A 17,885-nucleotide genomic window follows, 5' to 3' on the forward strand; every position below is an offset into this window, starting at 1 on the left:
GCCGACAGTTTCGTGGTCGTGGCTGAGTGCAGGAGGAGCCGCGTGTTTGTGTATTTGCGTGTTTTGCGTGTTTTGCGGGCTGGTGGGGGGGCGCGCCGGGCGCCTGGCCCTTTAAGCGCGCCTCATGCTCGCCCCCGGACTGGCTGGCCGGGGACGCGCGCCGCGCCCTTTGGCCGTTGTCTTGGTAACGCCCTGCCAGGCGCGCCGCCGAGCCGGCCCTGACGTCAAAAGCGTCACGGGGTATAAAAGCCTGCGCCCTCCCCCCCGCCCGCATTCCTGGATTGTCTGAGGTAGGTATCGCTGCTCGCCCGCTTCCGATTATGCTAACTGCGCCACTGGTGTTTGCCGTGCTTTCTCCGCGTCTCTCGCCGCCGCCGGTGACTAATTCCCCGCTGTGTCTGTTCCTTTTGCAGGTGTCGCTTCGAGAGGAGAGCCGGGTGTCGCGGACGCACCGAGCCTGAAGACGAGCTCCAGAGCCTCAGTTTTTTCTTCCCGTTGATGGACATTGATGACTTGTTTTTTCCAGAAGAAAACCTGCCTCTCATTCACCCGCCCATAACAAAAGCAAATTTTTCAGCCATAAAAGTTTGCTTGTTCTATAAGCCATGACAGTTTATTCTCTTAAACTGTTCTAACAAAAAAAAAAAAAAAGAAATTGGTTGCTTTAAAGCACAATTTGCCATAATTACCCGAGGCGCTGAGGAGAGAGTTTTTGATAGTAAGTGTCGATTTTCCAACCAATTTGAAACCAAAATTGACCGTTAAACCATTTTTTCTTCTAGGGAATCATATTTTTTAAATGCTGTTAAAAGTAATCAGGGGATTGTTTTGAGCTTTTTAATTAAATGAGCTCACATACAACAGACAGCGGGGCTGGTGGATAAAGCTCCGCTTCTTTGTGTGTGAGACGCAGAGGTTGCCGTTTCTATAAGCAATCTGTACATAAAGATTGCCGCAGTCAGGGCAGGTGTCTGGATCAATTGTCTTTTAATATTGTCGACTATCTTGTGTTGTAGGGGACCAAACCACAGGCATCGCAGTCTGCACATAAAGATTGCTCTAGGAGATTGACCCAGGATTTCATTAATGAATGCGCGGACTTTATCTCAGGGAGAAAGTGTGTTTGTAGGTCTAGTTGGCGTTTAGGTCAGACTTTTTATATTTGTTTTCTCAAACTGTGATAATTGCTTCCCCAGGTGTAAAATAAACATCAGAAAAACGGCAATCTGGTGATAAAGATTGCGAATATAAGGGTCTAAAGGAGCTTAAAACCGTTGATGTACAGTAATAACGACATGAATATATATTTTTTTGCTTTTCATGGTCGGGACTTCTAGATGCTACAAAATGGCGGACGGGTTGTCTTTTTTCCTCCACTTCATCCGGATATAAGGCACATAGGATTGCCGCTTTCTTTCGGGCGGTTGTGTTGGATATCGGTGTTTTTTTCTCCAAACCGAAAGAAAAAACGCGACCACCCCGAATGGATAGTAAAGCGAGCCGTCCATTTCAATATTTGCCTTCATGTAGTTATTTTTGTGTTTGCTATTTGGACATGTGTTGCGAGTTTGTTTTAAAATGGCGGCGCCTTCCTCCTCCTCGCTGCACAGTCGTGCGGGATCGCTACGTCACAAAGGAGTGGGCAGGAAATAGAGCAGCCCTCGGCAAACCGCCTCCCTGTTGTGTCCTGATGGACAGAAGCAAGGGAGGCTTAAATTATTACACTTTTTAATCTTCGATACATTTAAATAGCTCTTTTTTTATTATTCTTTCCCCAAAAAGTAGGTGTAGCTTTGTCTTCAGAATATTGTTGTGCGTTACATGTGCAAGAGCGATCTATGTAATTTATTAGAATAAGCCTCATGAATATTAGGCTACATATTGATGCTGTTTATCTAGAAAACGAAGGATTTACCAATTCTCATTCATTTTTCAAGAACATTTTGCCATATATGCTGTACACAACCACGTAACTTCTTTTTTTATTGTCTTTTAAAGACTAGCAGTGTTTTTTCACAATGTCTTCTCAGTGTGTGATCAATTGAACCAACTGACCAGACTTTTTGTAACCTGTTACTGATAATAATTAAAGAGCGTTTTGTAAAATCTAATTTATTGAAAATGAACTGTTTGAAGTAATCTATCAGTATTTAAAGAGATTCAGTGATTTATGTTTGCATTGTTTTAATGATAGGTAGCTAATAACCTGTTTTGTACAGCATTTTACTGAAATGCAAATCTCAGTCACTGAGTCTCTTTAAAACAATTGTATTATACATTTCATCAGCAAAGAATTTCAAGTTTAAAATAAACCATAGGATATTATGAGATGTTTTTTATAATGTAATTTTGTATATTAGACTGTAATAGGCCCCTCTCTGTGTCTTGTCTCTCTCAGGCTTTTGTACAGTTGTTTACTTGTGTCATGTACAGATTCCCACCACCTTTGTGTTTGTATAGTTGTCTTTTGACCCGTGTAACACTTTTACCGTTTTAAGGAGATTTGTGGTTTGGCAGTGTGTAGTTGGGGGTTCCACACTAATTATTGTTCCATCTCCAGACTAAAACGTCCGCATTGTCACTGGTAAGATCAAACTACTTTCTGGTATTTTTTTTTAAATATATATATATATATATTAACATTTCACGACTTCCATAAATTCTTAATATTGATAATTAATTTAGGCTAATTACTGTTTATATTACTGTTGTACTAATTTGATGGCAGCATCTGCCACCCAATGCATTTTTTTAGATCATTACTTCCAAGATACTTCTCTTATATGCCAAGTCTGATTTATTTTCGTCAATGCTAGACCGTGCATGTCACTATCCATCCGGTTAGGAACCCGAGTGCTTTGAGAGCCATAGCACAGCTGTCTGCACAAGTGCTAACATTGTAAACCAGCAAGCAGACCAGAAAATCAACCAAATGCATGCGTTCAATTCCCACAATAGTCCTGTGCAGACATGGAATTTATTATTAATTAATCGTACAAGCCTATTGAATAATTATTAATGCAAACGTCCACTTGGATTGTAACAATCCCAAGTAGAAGCACGCAGAATATGAATTGATCTACTTATCTACAAAAAAATATGTTAAAGATTAACAAAGTGCATTGCATTGTACACAGTGTGCACTATTCTGTAGATAAGGGTCTGTGGGAAATAGGCTTCTGTAGTGAGTAAAAGTTTACTGTAGATATATTTAAAATGTGCAGTACATTAACTAGTTCGGATACAATACAGTATTGAACTATTTTGCAGACGCCTTTCTTGCAGTGTGAGGTAATCTGGAAAGTTATACCATTTACAGTGAGACATGGCTCGAAATCGGCTCCAGCAAAACTGGAACAAATAATTGAAATATATTGTATGCCTATTAGTAACGATTACAAATATAGCAGTAGTGGGGCATGTGTGCCCTGGGAGCAGGACCGCTGCTGTATTGGCGGCTCAGATGCCGTGGCAGTGCCTGAGAACAGCTCTCAGAGCCGGCGGCGCTTCAGCCCAGACCCGCTCACATCAGAGGAAGTTGCATAATCAACGTTTCATTGGCTTTTTCTTTTCCCCCCCTATGTTTTGGATACTTAATGCCTTCCTTTTCACCGACACTTACAAAACAGGAAATACATTTTTAAACATGTTAAACTTTTTAGATTAAATTGCACTTTGATCTACATTACTATAGCACTGAACTTTGCATACTAACTCACTAGAGACTCCCATCAGTATTATTATTATCATCATCATTAGATGTTGTAAAGGACAATTTTGCTCTGGTGGGTTTTGATGTTGTAATGTTATTTTGTTTGCCACCTGGTTCGGCCTTGTCGTTTCGCCGTGTCGCCGCTTGATGGCGCTTCGCGGCGAGATCTCAGTACTGAACCATAGAATCAATCTCCCATAGCGAGTGCCCTGTTACATAGACAATGCTTTGATTGTATTTCACTACAGATTATTAAGCATTGTATTGTTACTCCAAAGTGTACTAACTTTACATCGATGCAATTAAAGGGAAACCTTATGAATATTAATTGTAACCAATACCCTGTTATTATTTTGAATATATTAATATGCATGGAAATCACAGCTATTAATGTTAAGGTACACAATTACAGGGAGTCGTGAAATTTACAATAGCCACAGTCAAGTTTTCAATTTAATGATTATTATTAGTAGTAATAGTCATAGTATGAAGCAGTTGAATAGCAATCATTTACAGAGGATTTATTTTCCATTAAAGTGTATTAACCAGACACCCTGGCACTATCACAACGAAAGGCACCCATTATTGTTCAGAAGCAAGACCGGTTGCGTAAGATGATGATTAATTGTGTTGTGATGTCTGTGTGAAAGTGTCCTCTGAGCATCTAGACTGAAACTTTGTGTTACAGAGATCATTTAAAAACAAACGTACTTTAATCGGGCTGTGTTGCTATCTCATGCACCTCAGCAGGTAAGTGAATATAGCTATACAGTATATCATTATATAATATGATCATGTAATACAGTGTAGCCCTGTAGTTCTGAGCTTCCTTCTTTACCAAGTCAGGCACTACCTGATTGTGGATTTTAATGTCTGACTGATGTAGTCACGGTCGTACAGCCACAGCTCACACTTTGAAGCCCCACAGCGCTTCTAGTGTAAAGGACCGGTGTGTAGCTGACCAGTCAGCCCTCTTGCTGTGGTAGGATTAGTATGAGACACACTGGTAACTAGGTGTCAGTCTGCTGTGCTCTTGTAGTTACTGAATACATCAGTCCTAACTGCTGTACTGTGGTTATCATTTAGCAGTGCTGTTTTGTGTGTGTTTTTCTAGGCACCATTTCATAACTAATTCTGTCCAAACTGTGCAGTAGGTAATGATGTCATTCTCGGCCGGTGCTGTACTGTAGCTCTACAGGAGTAATGCTCTCGGTACTGTATTCGAGATTTAGTAAATGCTCTTATTGTTAGCACAGGACTGCTATCTCACACTCACTAGAGAAGTTAGTGCAGCCAAGTCAGTAAAGCCGCTAGTCTGCCTGTGCAGGGCTGTAGTCCTAATCCAGCCAGATCGTCTTTATATTTGAATGTGTGAGTGAGTGAGTGCTGGGCTGCAATGTATAGTGATGCTTCTTTTTCTGCAACAGGCATTCAGTGGGCAAACTGCTGGGCTGTAGCAGCTCCAGTTACTCGTCAGTGCAGATCTGTTTTCCCCTGCCTTTGCTGTGCTTGTACTGTACTTGTTGTACCTTAGTTTGTGTGTCAGTGATGTTGTATTTCAGTGGTTGTTGTTTGTAGTCCTTTATTTATATAAACATTTCAGCACCCCGGTGGGGATATATACAGTACTGGCAGTGTGATTAAAATGCACACTGGGCCAGCACTGTAGTCAAGCTCCATAATGCTGTCTGCTTCTTCTGTGTAACATTTATGTGTGCTGTAGTCTTCATTAAGTAATACCGATCTGTACTGCGGTATTCTGTAACATGTATCTATACTATAGTACGGGAATAATAGTATCCTATATATTGTATTTATTTTATAGTTCTGTATCAGTTGAGGAGGGTTTTTCCTTTTTGCAGAAAAGGAGTACCTCCAGTGTTTTCTTCTCCATTTTTGATTGTGCTTTTTTGTAATTTGGAACCCCCAAAATAATGATTGTTTAGTTACTGCTACTTGGCACTCAGGTCTGTGTATATTTCAATATATGGTGTTATTATTGTACATCAACTGTCCCGCGGTTCCCTGTCTTTGTAGTTCATGCGTTCATGTCCGAAGAGAAACAACCCCCTTTTCATTCAGCTTGCTGTTAATACAGTATATGGGTGTGGGAGCTGTAGGGCGTTATTCTCAACATTCATACTTTTCCAACTATTGTGAGTCTAAAATCAAACTTTTTAATACAAATTCAGTGTGATGGACTGAAATATAGTTATTGAGGTTTTGACCCTCCCCATTTTAGATTCATCATAGTATCTAATGAGAACTATGAGTGTTGATAATTCCATATGCATAACAAATCTGTATCTGTACATGTTGTACCAGTATCCTCATCACCTGATGAGAGCAGATTAATTTCATCTTGTATTGAAAACTTCAGCTACTATAAATGTTCCTGTTTCTTATTTTGTTTTCCTCCGATTCTCCCTCTTGATATGTTTCCTTGTATTGATATCTTTGCTGCCTCTCTTCACCTCTCACTCTTTGCAGTATCTCTCTCTCTCTCTCTCTCTCTCTCTCGTATTAATTTGGCCGGGAGAGAGGTGGGGGTGCTCTGCGGGTAATTGCCTACCCGCAGAGCAGGGTCTACACAAGTGGTTGCAGATTATCTCTCTCTGGAGAATTGGGTCAGGAAAGGCCATACTCATCTGTCTGTTTAATTAACTAAATCTATGTATGTCTGTCTGTCTGTCTCTATCCATGCATTGTTAGAGCAGGTACAGTGCAGACATTGGAAATTACAGCTTCACTCTTTCTCTCCCTCTCTCTCTCTCTCTCTCCCTCCCTGCCTCTCTGAGCTGCTGAACAGAGACCTCGGAGGCTGCTGTACTCCCAATCTGAGTGCAGTGCAGTGCAGTGCAGTGCAGTTCCCTCACACAGACCAGTGTTTGTTAGCTAATTGGTTTTGCTCCTTACTCATGCTCTGTCTTTTACAGGTAGACAGCAGGTGCCATGGAAATTGTTCTATGCTACAGTTTTATTAATTTATTAATTTTTGTCTTGATTTATTTTCAGTGTTCCTGGAAAAATTACAGTTTAAGTAACTGCAAGTTTTTGTTCTGTGGCTGTGTGAGTGCACTGCACTACACTGCACTGCACAGGGACTGTAGTGACTGTGCTGTGTGAGTGAACAACTGGACTGGACTGCACAGGACTATAGTGACCGGCAGTGTGAGTGGACTGGACTGCACAGGGACTATAGTGACCGGCAGTGTGAGTGGACTGGACTGCACAGGGACTATAGTGACCAGCAGTGTGAGTGGACTGGACTGCACAGGGACTATAGTGACCGGCAGTGTGAGTGGACTGGACTGTAGTTACCGGACTGTGGTTACAGCAGGGTGCATCAGCAGTGGTGTCTCCTTTCTGTATTGGGGCTCAAAACCTCTCCAACCACCTCTTGTCTTATTAAAATGCATCTCACACTGGCACTAGGACAGCGACCCCCCCCACCCTCCACTCTAAAGACCCAGTGTAATCTCTGAATTGAAACGGCATTTGGAGACTGTTTTGTAGATTAGACTACATTTTTCAGATTGAGCACCAGTTACCTTTCTCCCCTTCGTACAGCAACAAACACACTCACAGACACAGAGACACAAGAGCAGGAACACACACACACACACACACACACACACACACACACACACACACACACACACACACACACACACACTCCCCTAACCCCTCTATATCTCCCAAATGGAAAACTGAAAAATACCCAAATCAAAACAGACCACATCAGAAAAACAACAGGGTAGTAATGATGTGTTTACTGTCGTCTGGAGAGCTGACTGACAAACAGGCTCCAGATCAGGGGCTTCCCGAACTGTTAAAGTACGAAGTGACAAACCCAAATTCCAGCCTTCATTGCGACCCAACTGTTATTGTCACCAAGGGGAGCTCTGGCACAGGCAGAGTCGGGTCCTGCCTGCTGGGCAGACACTTGACACAGAACAGAGGCCTCCGTGTTTGTGTAGTTTGGGGGTGGTGGGGGATGTGAGGGGTGGCCTTTATTACCCTCTCACTGACAATCATGCTTTTACGGTCGCCTTGTTTTTCAAACACTCTAATCTCCCTTGGACACATATAAAGAAACTACAGTTTCAGTGTAGGTTAAAAGATGCTGGGCCTGGTCTGCTTGAGCAGATGACTGATTCCATTGCACAGCATGGATGAACACAGTGGGGGTGGCCAGTCATTTGTTCATGCAACTCCCATGTGCTAATTGATATCTCCTGCTCTGTTCACCCAGCCTGTTATCTCCCCCGCCTTTTTCCTGGGCTCCCTGATCGTTAATTTCTGAGGGACTGCTGTGCTCTCTGCTTTCTTGCTCCCTGTGTCCCTGTGCTGCTCTGTTTATTACTGAGAGATTATACAGAATCCCTTTGGTAATAAGCACATACAAAATGAGAGAGAGAGAGAGAGATGGTGGAGATAAGAAATCTCCCAGTAACATGCACACGACAGGATAGGAGAGGTGACTAGAATATTAAAGCCCCACAGACCTGTTCCTTTTTCCTTCTGAAAATGAAAGTTTAAAGCAGCCGACCCAGTAACCAAACTGGTTGTAGTATTCTCCCCTGCTTTTTGGATGTGATCTGAGCCGACCTGCTGAACTGGGTTTCTCTGAAGTCGGCAGTGTCTGGACACGCAGCTCTCACCCGAGAGAGTCGCTGTCTCTGCCTGGCTCTCTCCCTGGGTCCTCCGAGCCCGGGAACCACAGTGTGTGTGTGTGTGTGTTCGTCTTCACTCGGTCCTGTCACACTCCCACAGTCCAGGTCACCAACATCCTCAGCCAGGCAGCCCACTTTTTCACACAAAGTAAATGGAAAATAAACATCCATTAAGAGCCTCTACACTCCCAAACGGCAGGTTAGCAAACTGTTCTGGCCCAGCTTGTATCCCTACATATGAATAAAATTACTTTAAATGAAAGTTTGAAATCTTGGATGTAGTGTACTGGGTAACACACTGTAGTGACCGGGTTATGTGTAGTCTGGACTGTAATGTACAGGGACTATAGTGACTGGGCTGTGCGAGTGCACAACTGTACTGTACAGGGACTGGAGTGACTGAGGGGGGTAGACTGTCCTGTACTACACAAGGACTATAGTGACCGCTGGGCAGGGCTACACTACACAAGGACTGTAGTGACTACTGTACTGATAGGAACTATATGAATAGCTACCGACTTTCGAGGTGCAGGTCCAATACACACACAAGCTACACAACCAGTGCATCGCGTTCAGCCCAGTTTTGACCGGGTATACGTCGCGCCCCACCACCCGCAGGACTTGTTCACCCTGTGCTGTGGTTTACAGTAAAGACAGTTTCCTACAAGGGTCAAAAAGCACTCGGCCACTGGTGCTCTGTACCTGTCCAGTGTAAAATGGCAGGATGGGTTTTGACATCCAGGGTTGTGTGTATTATGTGGTTCCCCAGGCACTGTAAGTGTAGTGCTGAGCGGTCAGTTTTGTGTTTTTTGTAGGAGTGCAGAAAATGAGAGGGGGTGTCTGGAAAGCACTTGAATGTGTGAATCCCACTCCCTCTGTCTCTGTATTGGATTCTGTGAGCACACACTGCCTGCAGGCCTTTTATCTGCCTGTTTTCGATGCACAATGGCTGAGCAAGGTCATGCAATTTTGTTTATCAGTCTTGTGCCACTAGTATTCGGGGGCCCTGTGTGTTATCGTGCCTACTCGTCTCAGGTGTCGTGCTCTTATTTTAAAATTTCGAGATTTCCGTGGATGTAATTAAAACTGCTTTATTTCGGGATGATGTTACAGTCAATCAATCAGTCATTTATTTGTCTCCGCCTGCGTTCACATTTAATCTCACTCTGCTCACGTAATTAGCCATTCACTTCACATGTGAAAAACGTATTCTAGTAAATTATTTAAAAATTTCACAGAGGGTCAGTGTAGTACTGTATTGTAGAGTCCTATTGGTCAATTGTGAATCCCCCCTTTACTTATTTGGTGTGGTGTATTGTCTCTCTCTCTGTCTCTGTCTCTCTGCACTGTAATGCAATTGTATAACTGAGTCCTTGTATGTGTCTTAACCCCTCTCCCCATCTCTCCTCTGTGTGCAGGTTGACGATGGCGGTGGGACCAGTGGACCCCCGTGAGCTGCTGAAGGGAGTGGAGTCTCTCCTGGGGAAAGAGGGGGACATCCGCAACCCTGAGGGCGTGGCCAAGATCTTCAGGTAGGAGACGGGACAGCGAGGTTCCTGTGATTTGTTTGATCGAGAATGTAGTGTGTGCTTGTCAGTGTTGACGTGAGTTCTCACCATCATCATCATCATCATCATCTCTCTCTGCTCACAGTTTAATGAAGAACAGTCAGAAGATGGTCAGCAGGTGTATGTATCTGAACATCGTGCTGCAGACCAAATCACAAGACATCCTCAACAGGTAAGAGACCAGCACTGGACCTTGTGTACACACACACACACACACACAGTGTCACAGCACAATCTCCACTGCCAACTGTTCTTGCTGGCTTCACGATAATAAGTCTCTCTCTCTCTCTCACCCTGTGCACAGGTTCATCAGGGTCGGAGGCTACAAGCTGCTCAACGCCTGGCTGACCTACTGCAAGAGCACCAACAATACCCCGCTGATGCAGCTCATCCTGCTCACCCTGCAGAAACTGCCCCTCACTGTGGACCACCTCAAACAGGTAAGACTGTCCCACTCACACACACTCACTCACTGTGGACCACCTCAAACTGGTCACACGCTAACAGCCACAGTTACTCAGTCACAGTAGATCACCTCAAACAAGTAACACACACACTTACACATTTGCCCCCGGCCCTCCCTAATTCTAATGCCTCTGTCTTTTCTCTTCTAGAACAATACGGCTAAGCTGGTCAAGCAGCTGAGCAAGAGTGGCGACACAGAGGGTAAGGGTCTGCGCTCACGGCCTGGCGCCTTCATAACCCTCCACGACAGCCAGTCGACACACAGCAACCTCCCTCTCCCCCTCTCTGTGTATTGTTAATGCGCTTGTAGTGTTGCTCATCATTCCTGTATTGACCCTCTCTCTCTCTCCCTCCCTCTCTCAGAGTTGAGGAAGCTGGCTTCAGTGTTAGTTGAAGGCTGGATGGCCATCATTCGTTCCCAGAGTGGAGCAGCAGCTGCGGCTGGGACCTCTCCAGCAGGTAATCATTCTCTCTCTCTCTCTCTCGCTGTGCTCAGTAATCCTGTGGACAGATGCTCTTTCCAGGTGAGAAATGTAGTCATGTTTCTTTCATGCAAAATCATTTGAACACTCTCTCTTTCCCTCTGTCTGTCTCAGATAAGAAGCGTAAGAAGGATGAGATGAAGGGGAAGGCAAGTGAGGCGAAGGGGGGAGATGGAGGAAAGCCTTTGGAGGAGGAGAAGAAGAAAGAGAAGCCCAAAGCTCCCCGCACCACCGCCCCCAGCCACGCCAAATTCAGATCCACAGGTGAGGGGCTCCGACGCTCGCAGACTGACGCACTGAGACACCGACCGACTCGTACATGACACGCAGGTCCAGAGGCGACGGACAGTGTGGTGGGCAGCGATAGTAACGAGGCTGGTCTCTTTGTTCTCGCAGGTCTGGAGTTGGACACCCCCACCCCTCTCCCGGCCAAGAAACCCCCAGTCCCCCCCCAGCTGGGTGACAAGTACAACATCAAGCCAGCGGTGCTGAAGAGACAGAGGTAAGACGGGTGTGCACGTGTATGTCTGTCCCTCTGTTGCCCACTCTCTCACACCTTTCTGTGTGTTAATTCCCCTCAGTGTTACAATGCTGCACCTGTCTCCCTCTCTCTCTGGCTGTTTGGCAGGAGTGAGATGTGTAGACACAGTGTGCATTGATATAGTCTCTGACTCTCTCTCTCTCTCTCTCTCTCTCCCTCCCTCCCTCAGTTCGTCGGGCCCTCCGGACGCTCCTCCCGTGGAGAAGAAGTACAAGCCCTTGAACACCACGCCTAACTCCACCAAGGAGATCAAAGTCAAAATCATTCCTGCACAACGTGAGTACTGAACACTGCATCCCTCTGTCCCTCCCTTTGTCCACACTCGGCCTTCCCTTGTGGGTCTCCTGCTCTGTCGTGTCCCATCACTCAGGTGTGCAGTAACCCCTCTCTCTCCCCCGCTGCAGCGATGGAGTGCACAGGCTTCCTGGATGCCCTGAACTCGGCGCCAGTGCCCGGCATCAAGATCAAGAAGAAGAAGAAGGCTGTGTCGCCCACCAGCAACAAGGTAATGCAACATGGCTGCAAGCACACACTCACATACACTCACACCCCACTCACAGACACGCACCCCACACTCACACACACACTCTCTCTCACACTCTCGCACACACACACACACACGCACACTATCAGCTACTTTGCTTGTAGGGTGAGGTGCATTTTGATTAAATCTCTCCCCCTCTATCTCTACAGTCTTGCCCATTTGACAGCAAGCAGTCCCTGGACGCCCCCACCAGCACCAAGCCCTCGTCCCCGGAGCCGGCTGCCCCCCAGCAGGCCTCCCCCTCACAAGACCCCCCCGAGCTGGAGCAGCCGGGCACCCCGGTACCCACGGAGGAGGGGGTGGAGCCCATGGACACAGGTGAGGAGCCCCTGTCCTGCGGGACGCTGCTTGTTGCAGCAGAGACGCTGTCTCGCACTGGGTTTGTGGTGTCCTTATTAACACACAGTGTGTCGCCTCTCTCTCTCAGCAGAGAAGCCCAACGCACTGTCTGAGCCCCGGGGGGAGGAGGAGCCCCAGCTGACAAAGAAAGGCAAGAAGAAGAAGAGTGTGCGCTGGGCAGAGGAGACCCAGCTGAAGGAGTACTTCTACTTCGAGCTGGACGAGACCGAGAGAGGTGAGACTGACAGAGAGCGAGGGGGAGACAGAGGTGAGACCGGGGGCAGAGAGAGAGAGATAGTGTCTTTATTATTGTTGTTGTTATTGTTATTATTCCTGTTTATTACTAGACATGCATTGTGGCTTTGGCAGTACTTTCACTGCTCATGCCAGTAAAGATTTTAAATTTGAATTTTGGTGTCTGAGGAGAGAGAGAGAGAGAGACAGACTGACTGTGTGTGTGTGTGTGAGTGAGTGAGAGAGAGAGAGAGAGAGAGAGAGACGTGTGTGTGAAGATAGTAGTACTGTAAATGTACTGTAAATCAGTGATGTAATGTCCTGTAAATGTTTTCCTGTCTCTGCACTGTGAATGCACGCTAGTGTCCAGCCAGTTAGTCACTGTTTATTAACCCCTCTCTCCTTTTCTCAACCCCTCCCTCCATCCCCCTCTCCCATCCCCTCCCCCTCCTCTCCTCCCTCTCTCCCTCTCTCTGCCCCACAGTTAACGTGAACAAGATCAAGGACTTCGGCGAGGCGGCCAAGCGGGAGATGATGATGGACAGGCAGGCGTTCGAGACGGCGCGGCGCCTGTCCCACGATGCCATGGAGGAGAAGGTGCCCTGGACGCCCCCCCGGCCCCTGCTGCTGCCCTCCAGCCTGGTCCTCCCGGGTAGCTCCAGCCTGGAGAGACACACACAGCTGGAGCGGGAGAAGGGCATCCTCCAGGAGATCTTCCTGTCCAAGGAGAGGTAAGAGGAGGATACTGTATAATAACTGATACCCCAGTGATACACAGGAACTAGATATACCGTGCTGTTTAATATATATGTAGGTTAGTATAATAGTGATCAGTATAGCTGTGCGGACAGCGTTGAGTCAGGTGTTCAGTGTCTGACAGTCCTGTCCTCTCCACAGTGTTCCTGACAGCCCTCACGAACCCGACCCCGAGGCCTACGAACCTGTGCCCCCCCGGCTCATCCCACTGGACGAGGTACGCTTGGTCTGTTCTCTCTCTCCCATTTGTCCATACAATAGGGGTCTGCCTTCCTTCCTTCCTTCCTTCCCCCCTCTCTGTCTCTCCATCTCCTCTATTCTCTCTTTTTGTCTTCCTGTCTTTCCTCTCTCTCTCTCTCTCTCTCTCCTCTGTCCCCCCTCTCTCTCTCTCTCTCTGTGCTGTGCTGTGCTGTGCTGTAGAGTTCAGTTGGACAGTCAGACTATATTAACCCCTCCCTCCCTCCCTCTGCAGGACAGCAGCTCAGTGGATGACAGTTACCTGGAGCCCATGGACACAACGGCGCCCTCCTCTCACCCCCCCGAGGGCCCTGGCGCCAAGCTGCCCCCCGTCCTGGCCAACCTGATGGGCAGCCTGGGCAGCGGCCGCAGCCCCCAGCCCCAGGGCACGCCCCCCGTCAACGTGCAGGAGCTGCTGTCCACCATCATGGTGAGTCCAGGGTTGACTGAGACACAGACTGAGAGACACTGCGAGACACCGAAGATCCAAACACTGATACAAATGCTGACCCCGTCTCTAATTTATTCTCTCCTTCCGTCTCTCCCTTTCTCAGGGGGGACAGGGAAACCAGGCCCCCGAGGACCTGATCAAGCAGCCTGATTTCTCCGACAAGATCAAGCAGCTCCTGGGCTCCCTGCAGCAGAGCCAGCCGCCCCCCCAGCCTCCACCGCCCGGGCCCCCCCCAGGTGAGAGACGCACACACGCTCTCGCAACACACAACTCGCAACACACGTACAATACACATCACATACACATGTGCACAACACATACAAAACACAGAGCACATGCGCGATCACATATACACCCCAGTGAGGGGCTCAGTTCTGGGCCTGGTGGTGCTCTGCCCTCTGGTGGCTCCTCGGTGTCACTGCTGCATCTCTGTGCTGCGGTTTCACAGCTGGCAATAGAACAGCTGGCAACTGAATAGAACTGACTGACAAACTGTCCGCTTTTAAATTCTACATTCTATTCTAAAATTCTAATGATAATAGTGTTATAGATGGTGCTAGAGAGAAACCACAGTCCAGAGTGATACTAACCAGTATCCCTCTCTCCCTCTCTCCCCCCTCAGTGAGCTCAGGGTTACTGGGTCATGGTCCTGGCATGAACGGCGGCTTCCCTCCCCCCAAGGGCGGCCCCCACTACCCCCCCCACGGCCACTGCCCCCCCGGCGGACACTTCCCAGGGCCCCATGGCGGGGGAGGAGGAGGAGGAGGGGGGGGCGGCGGACCCCCAGGAGGACCCCGGATGATGGGGCCCCCGCCACCTCACCCGCAGACCCGGGGGGGCGACGGCGGGTACTGGGAGCAGCACGGAGACCCCATGAGGGGCGGCCCCCACAGCATGCGGGGCGGAGGAGGCGGAGGAGGGGGGGGAGGCGGACACTTCCACAGGGGCCGAGGGGGCCGCGGCGGGGGGGACCCCAACTTCCGAGGACGGCCGGGCAGAGGGGGGCCGGGAGGCGGGCCCCTGAGAGGAGGCGGAGGGGGCCCCAACGGGCCGCACATGGGAGGTGAGCTGAGATCCAGTTTCTATGCTTTGTTAGTTTTGAGAGTCATTATTCTGCGTGTTTATTTCTGTGCTGTGTGTAGAGCCCCTGTAGTGTGGAGGCTACTGTGACATCCGTGTTGCCAAAGCATGACAGAGCGGCCCGGGGGAACAGATACAGCATTGAGACATGTTTGATTTCACATGTATTTACAGAGCGTCTCTCTCTCTCTCTCTCTCTCTCTCAGACATGTCCAATCGGCCGGTGTGTCGACACTTCATGATGAAGGGCAGTTGTCGCTATGAGAACAATTGTGCGTTTTACCACCCCGGGGTGAACGGCCCGCCCCTGCCCTAACTACCCTTCTCCCCTTTGACTGGCACTCAGACTCTGCCCCGCCAGCGCCGAGGTGGGCTGGACTCACCCAGCCGCACGCTGTGGGATGAGGGAATTATGGGGAACAGGATTTGTTTTTTTGTTTTGTTTTTTCCTACTGGGATCGATGAGAAAGACTTTGAGGAAGTTTGGATCGATTCCCTTTCTCCCTCCTTCTCTCGGGGACCCAGACCCCCCCGGCTGACCCGGCCCATCCTCCAGCCTCTCCTGCTGTACTGGAAACACTGGAGTCTCTGCAAAGGATTTCCCCACTATCCATCACATGAGGACGGAAAGAAAGACGATACATGTTTTTTTACTTTATTATTTAAGGACTTTATTTTTTTTTATATCGATACCTCCATCTCTGGGCTTAGCTTGAAACGGAGAACTCTCTCTCCCTCTTCCTCTCTCTCTCTCTCTCTCTCTCTCCCTCTCTCTCCAATGCAGAATCACAATTCTGGTCTCCCAAGTTTGAGTAGGTTTTTATTGGCATAACAGTGGAATATTGATATTTTGTGGGCCAAAGCACTTAAAACAGACAAACTTCTATTCCTGCTGTACACAGAAACTCTCTCTCTCTCTCTCTCTCTCTCTCTCTCTCTCTCTCCATCCCCCTACTCCTACTCCTGCACAGGGGCTAGACTACTAATGACTTTGTGCAAGAATACAGAACCAATCAGAAGTATTGTAAGCTCAATAATGCACACAGCATGCATGCAGAGTCACAGTGTGTGGGTGTGTGTGTGGGTGTGAGAGAGCAGTGAAAAAGTAATAGTAATATTAGGAATTATATTGATCAGTTACTAGAGGGTGCTAGTTTATCATACTGTTTCATCAATATTTTAAATTGGTTCTTTCTTGGTAGTGATAATCATAGTGAAAGCAATGACATGGTGCTACTCTCAGAGATTGTTCCATCAAAATTATAATTGTTATATCTATTAATAATTATTAGGAATGGCTACTTCCAGATGTTTCATTATTGTTATAACTTAGAATTAATAATTTGTCCATCTCAGTTATTGTTAGTAATAGTAGTATGAATTAGTGGGTGCTACTTTCCAATACTGATTCATCCAAAATAATATTTAAATTAGAAGTGCTGCTGTCAGCCCCTCGCTGTGACTCTCAGTACTGTGTGCCTGGATGTGTGGCTGAGTGATCTCTCACATGCTTACACACACACACACAATCTCTCTCTCAATTACAGCAGCTCTCTCTGTGTAAATAGTTTGTACATTTCAAACCAAAAAAGTGTTGGAGCTTATTCTTATGATTTACAGTTTGAGTTGCTACTGTGAATATTCCTGATTGTATGATACACTATGACCACTAAAGAAGTTTATTTTATTTTACTTTTGGGGGGGGGGGGGGGAGGGAGTTCGTATCAAGTCCTATTATTGTTAGAGCGGACATATCGCAAGGATCGTAATGAATTGGACTTGTCTGGAATGTATTGAAGGCGGGAGCCGGGAACTGAAGTCCTTCCCCACCTCCGTCTGTCCACTAACCTCTTGGGTGGAGGTGGGGGGTCACTATGGATCTGTGGTTCTGTGCTCTGTGGGAGTACACTAAACTAGCGGTTTGATTTCTTATTGTTTCCCCCCTCCCGAGATTTCAAATGATGATGTGTTGTGGTTGGCGGGTGGGGGTCGGGGTGTAAAAGTGGGAGCCCTGGCGGATATTCCAAGAGAACATTATCCCCTGACCCCCCAGTGTACTCGCCGACACCCCCCCTGTGGAGGGGGTTGCGTGGGATGCTACCTGGACTGGGTCCGCAGGGTCTTGGCCCTGGTCCTGGAGAGCAGTATTGCGGAGGTCCTTTATTTTTCTTTCCAGTCCAATTCTCGCCTAAGTAATGGACCCAAATAGCGGCTTGTCTTTAAGATGTCGTCCAGACGAACATGCGCTGTGGCCCCCGATTGTAACCCTCGCAGCGGCTGGGGTCTCTTCTCGGGGAGTGTCCAGTCTTGTCCTGTCTGGTCCCGTCAGCTCTCTGGGACATCAAACCCGAGTGTTTTCCGTGAAAACTGAGATTTTTTCTCTGTCTCTTGTGGGACTGTATTTTTTGTTTTATTATTTTTTGATTCACTTGATTATTACATTGGTGATGTTATTTCATGTTTGTTCCTTTTTTTTTTTTTAACAAAACAAAATAAATGTTGTTTTTTTTTCTTCCCCCAAATGGACATGCCTATCTGAATGGATCTGTGTGTGTAGGTATATATACAGATTCACACACAAACAAATATATATATATATATTTTGTACATTTATTAATAAATGTGGAGAACCTTTAACCTGGTCTGGTCTGTATTATTTTTTCTTTTGAATATCTGCTACACGTCTGATTTGAAATACTTCAGTCCAGGCTGTGTAGAGCAGGTCTCTGTCTGGCTTCTTAATCACTTAATTGAATCATTAATTGGGCCAATAATGTACCTACATTTAGACTAAGTGTTT

The 17,885-nt window shown here is 47.0% G+C and overlaps 1 protein-coding gene across 4 annotated transcripts; it reads left to right on the forward strand.

Moving 5' to 3' along the window:
• The first annotated feature begins 295 nt into the window (after window positions 1–295).
• ppp1r10 (protein phosphatase 1, regulatory subunit 10) lies at window positions 296–17,722 on the forward strand. 4 transcript variants are annotated; one of them, XM_066724661.1, is made up of 18 exons: window positions 296–718; window positions 9,807–9,920; window positions 10,042–10,128; window positions 10,261–10,396; window positions 10,571–10,622; window positions 10,785–10,880; window positions 11,018–11,167; window positions 11,300–11,405; window positions 11,614–11,720; window positions 11,849–11,949; window positions 12,138–12,306; window positions 12,419–12,595; window positions 13,046–13,292; window positions 13,459–13,534; window positions 13,790–13,984; window positions 14,109–14,241; window positions 14,628–15,068; window positions 15,292–17,722. In XM_066724661.1, exons 2-18 carry the CDS (start codon window positions 9,814–9,816, stop codon window positions 15,399–15,401), a joined length of 2,490 nt encoding a protein of 829 aa, XP_066580758.1. In that variant the 5' UTR covers window positions 296–718; window positions 9,807–9,813; the 3' UTR covers window positions 15,402–17,722. The 4 variants fall into 4 exon arrangements, with proteins under 4 accessions (XP_066580758.1, XP_066580757.1, XP_066580760.1 ...); XM_066724660.1 differs by having other exon boundaries at window positions 297–718; window positions 12,416–12,595; XM_066724663.1 differs by having other exon boundaries at window positions 300–718; window positions 12,419–12,562.
• The last annotated feature ends 163 nt before the right edge of the window (window positions 17,723–17,885 follow it).

Source organism: Amia ocellicauda, chromosome 15, assembly GCF_036373705.1.
Source record: "Amia ocellicauda isolate fAmiCal2 chromosome 15, fAmiCal2.hap1, whole genome shotgun sequence".
Lineage (NCBI taxonomy): Eukaryota > Metazoa > Chordata > Actinopteri > Amiiformes > Amiidae > Amia > Amia ocellicauda.

Excerpts from the sequence above, each read along its gene's own strand:
- ppp1r10 (XM_066724660.1), top strand. The coding sequence starts at position 9,814 with ATGGCGGTGGGACCAGTGGACCCCCGTGAGCTGCTGAAGGGAGTGGAG. Across the intron at positions 11,168-11,299 it reads CGCCAAATTCAGATCCACAG|GTCTGGAGTTGGACACCCCC; the intron begins GTGAGGGGCTCC and ends TTGTTCTCGCAG. Across the intron at positions 12,307-12,415 it reads GGTGGAGCCCATGGACACAG|CAGAGAAGCCCAACGCACTG; the intron begins GTGAGGAGCCCC and ends TCTCTCTCTCAG.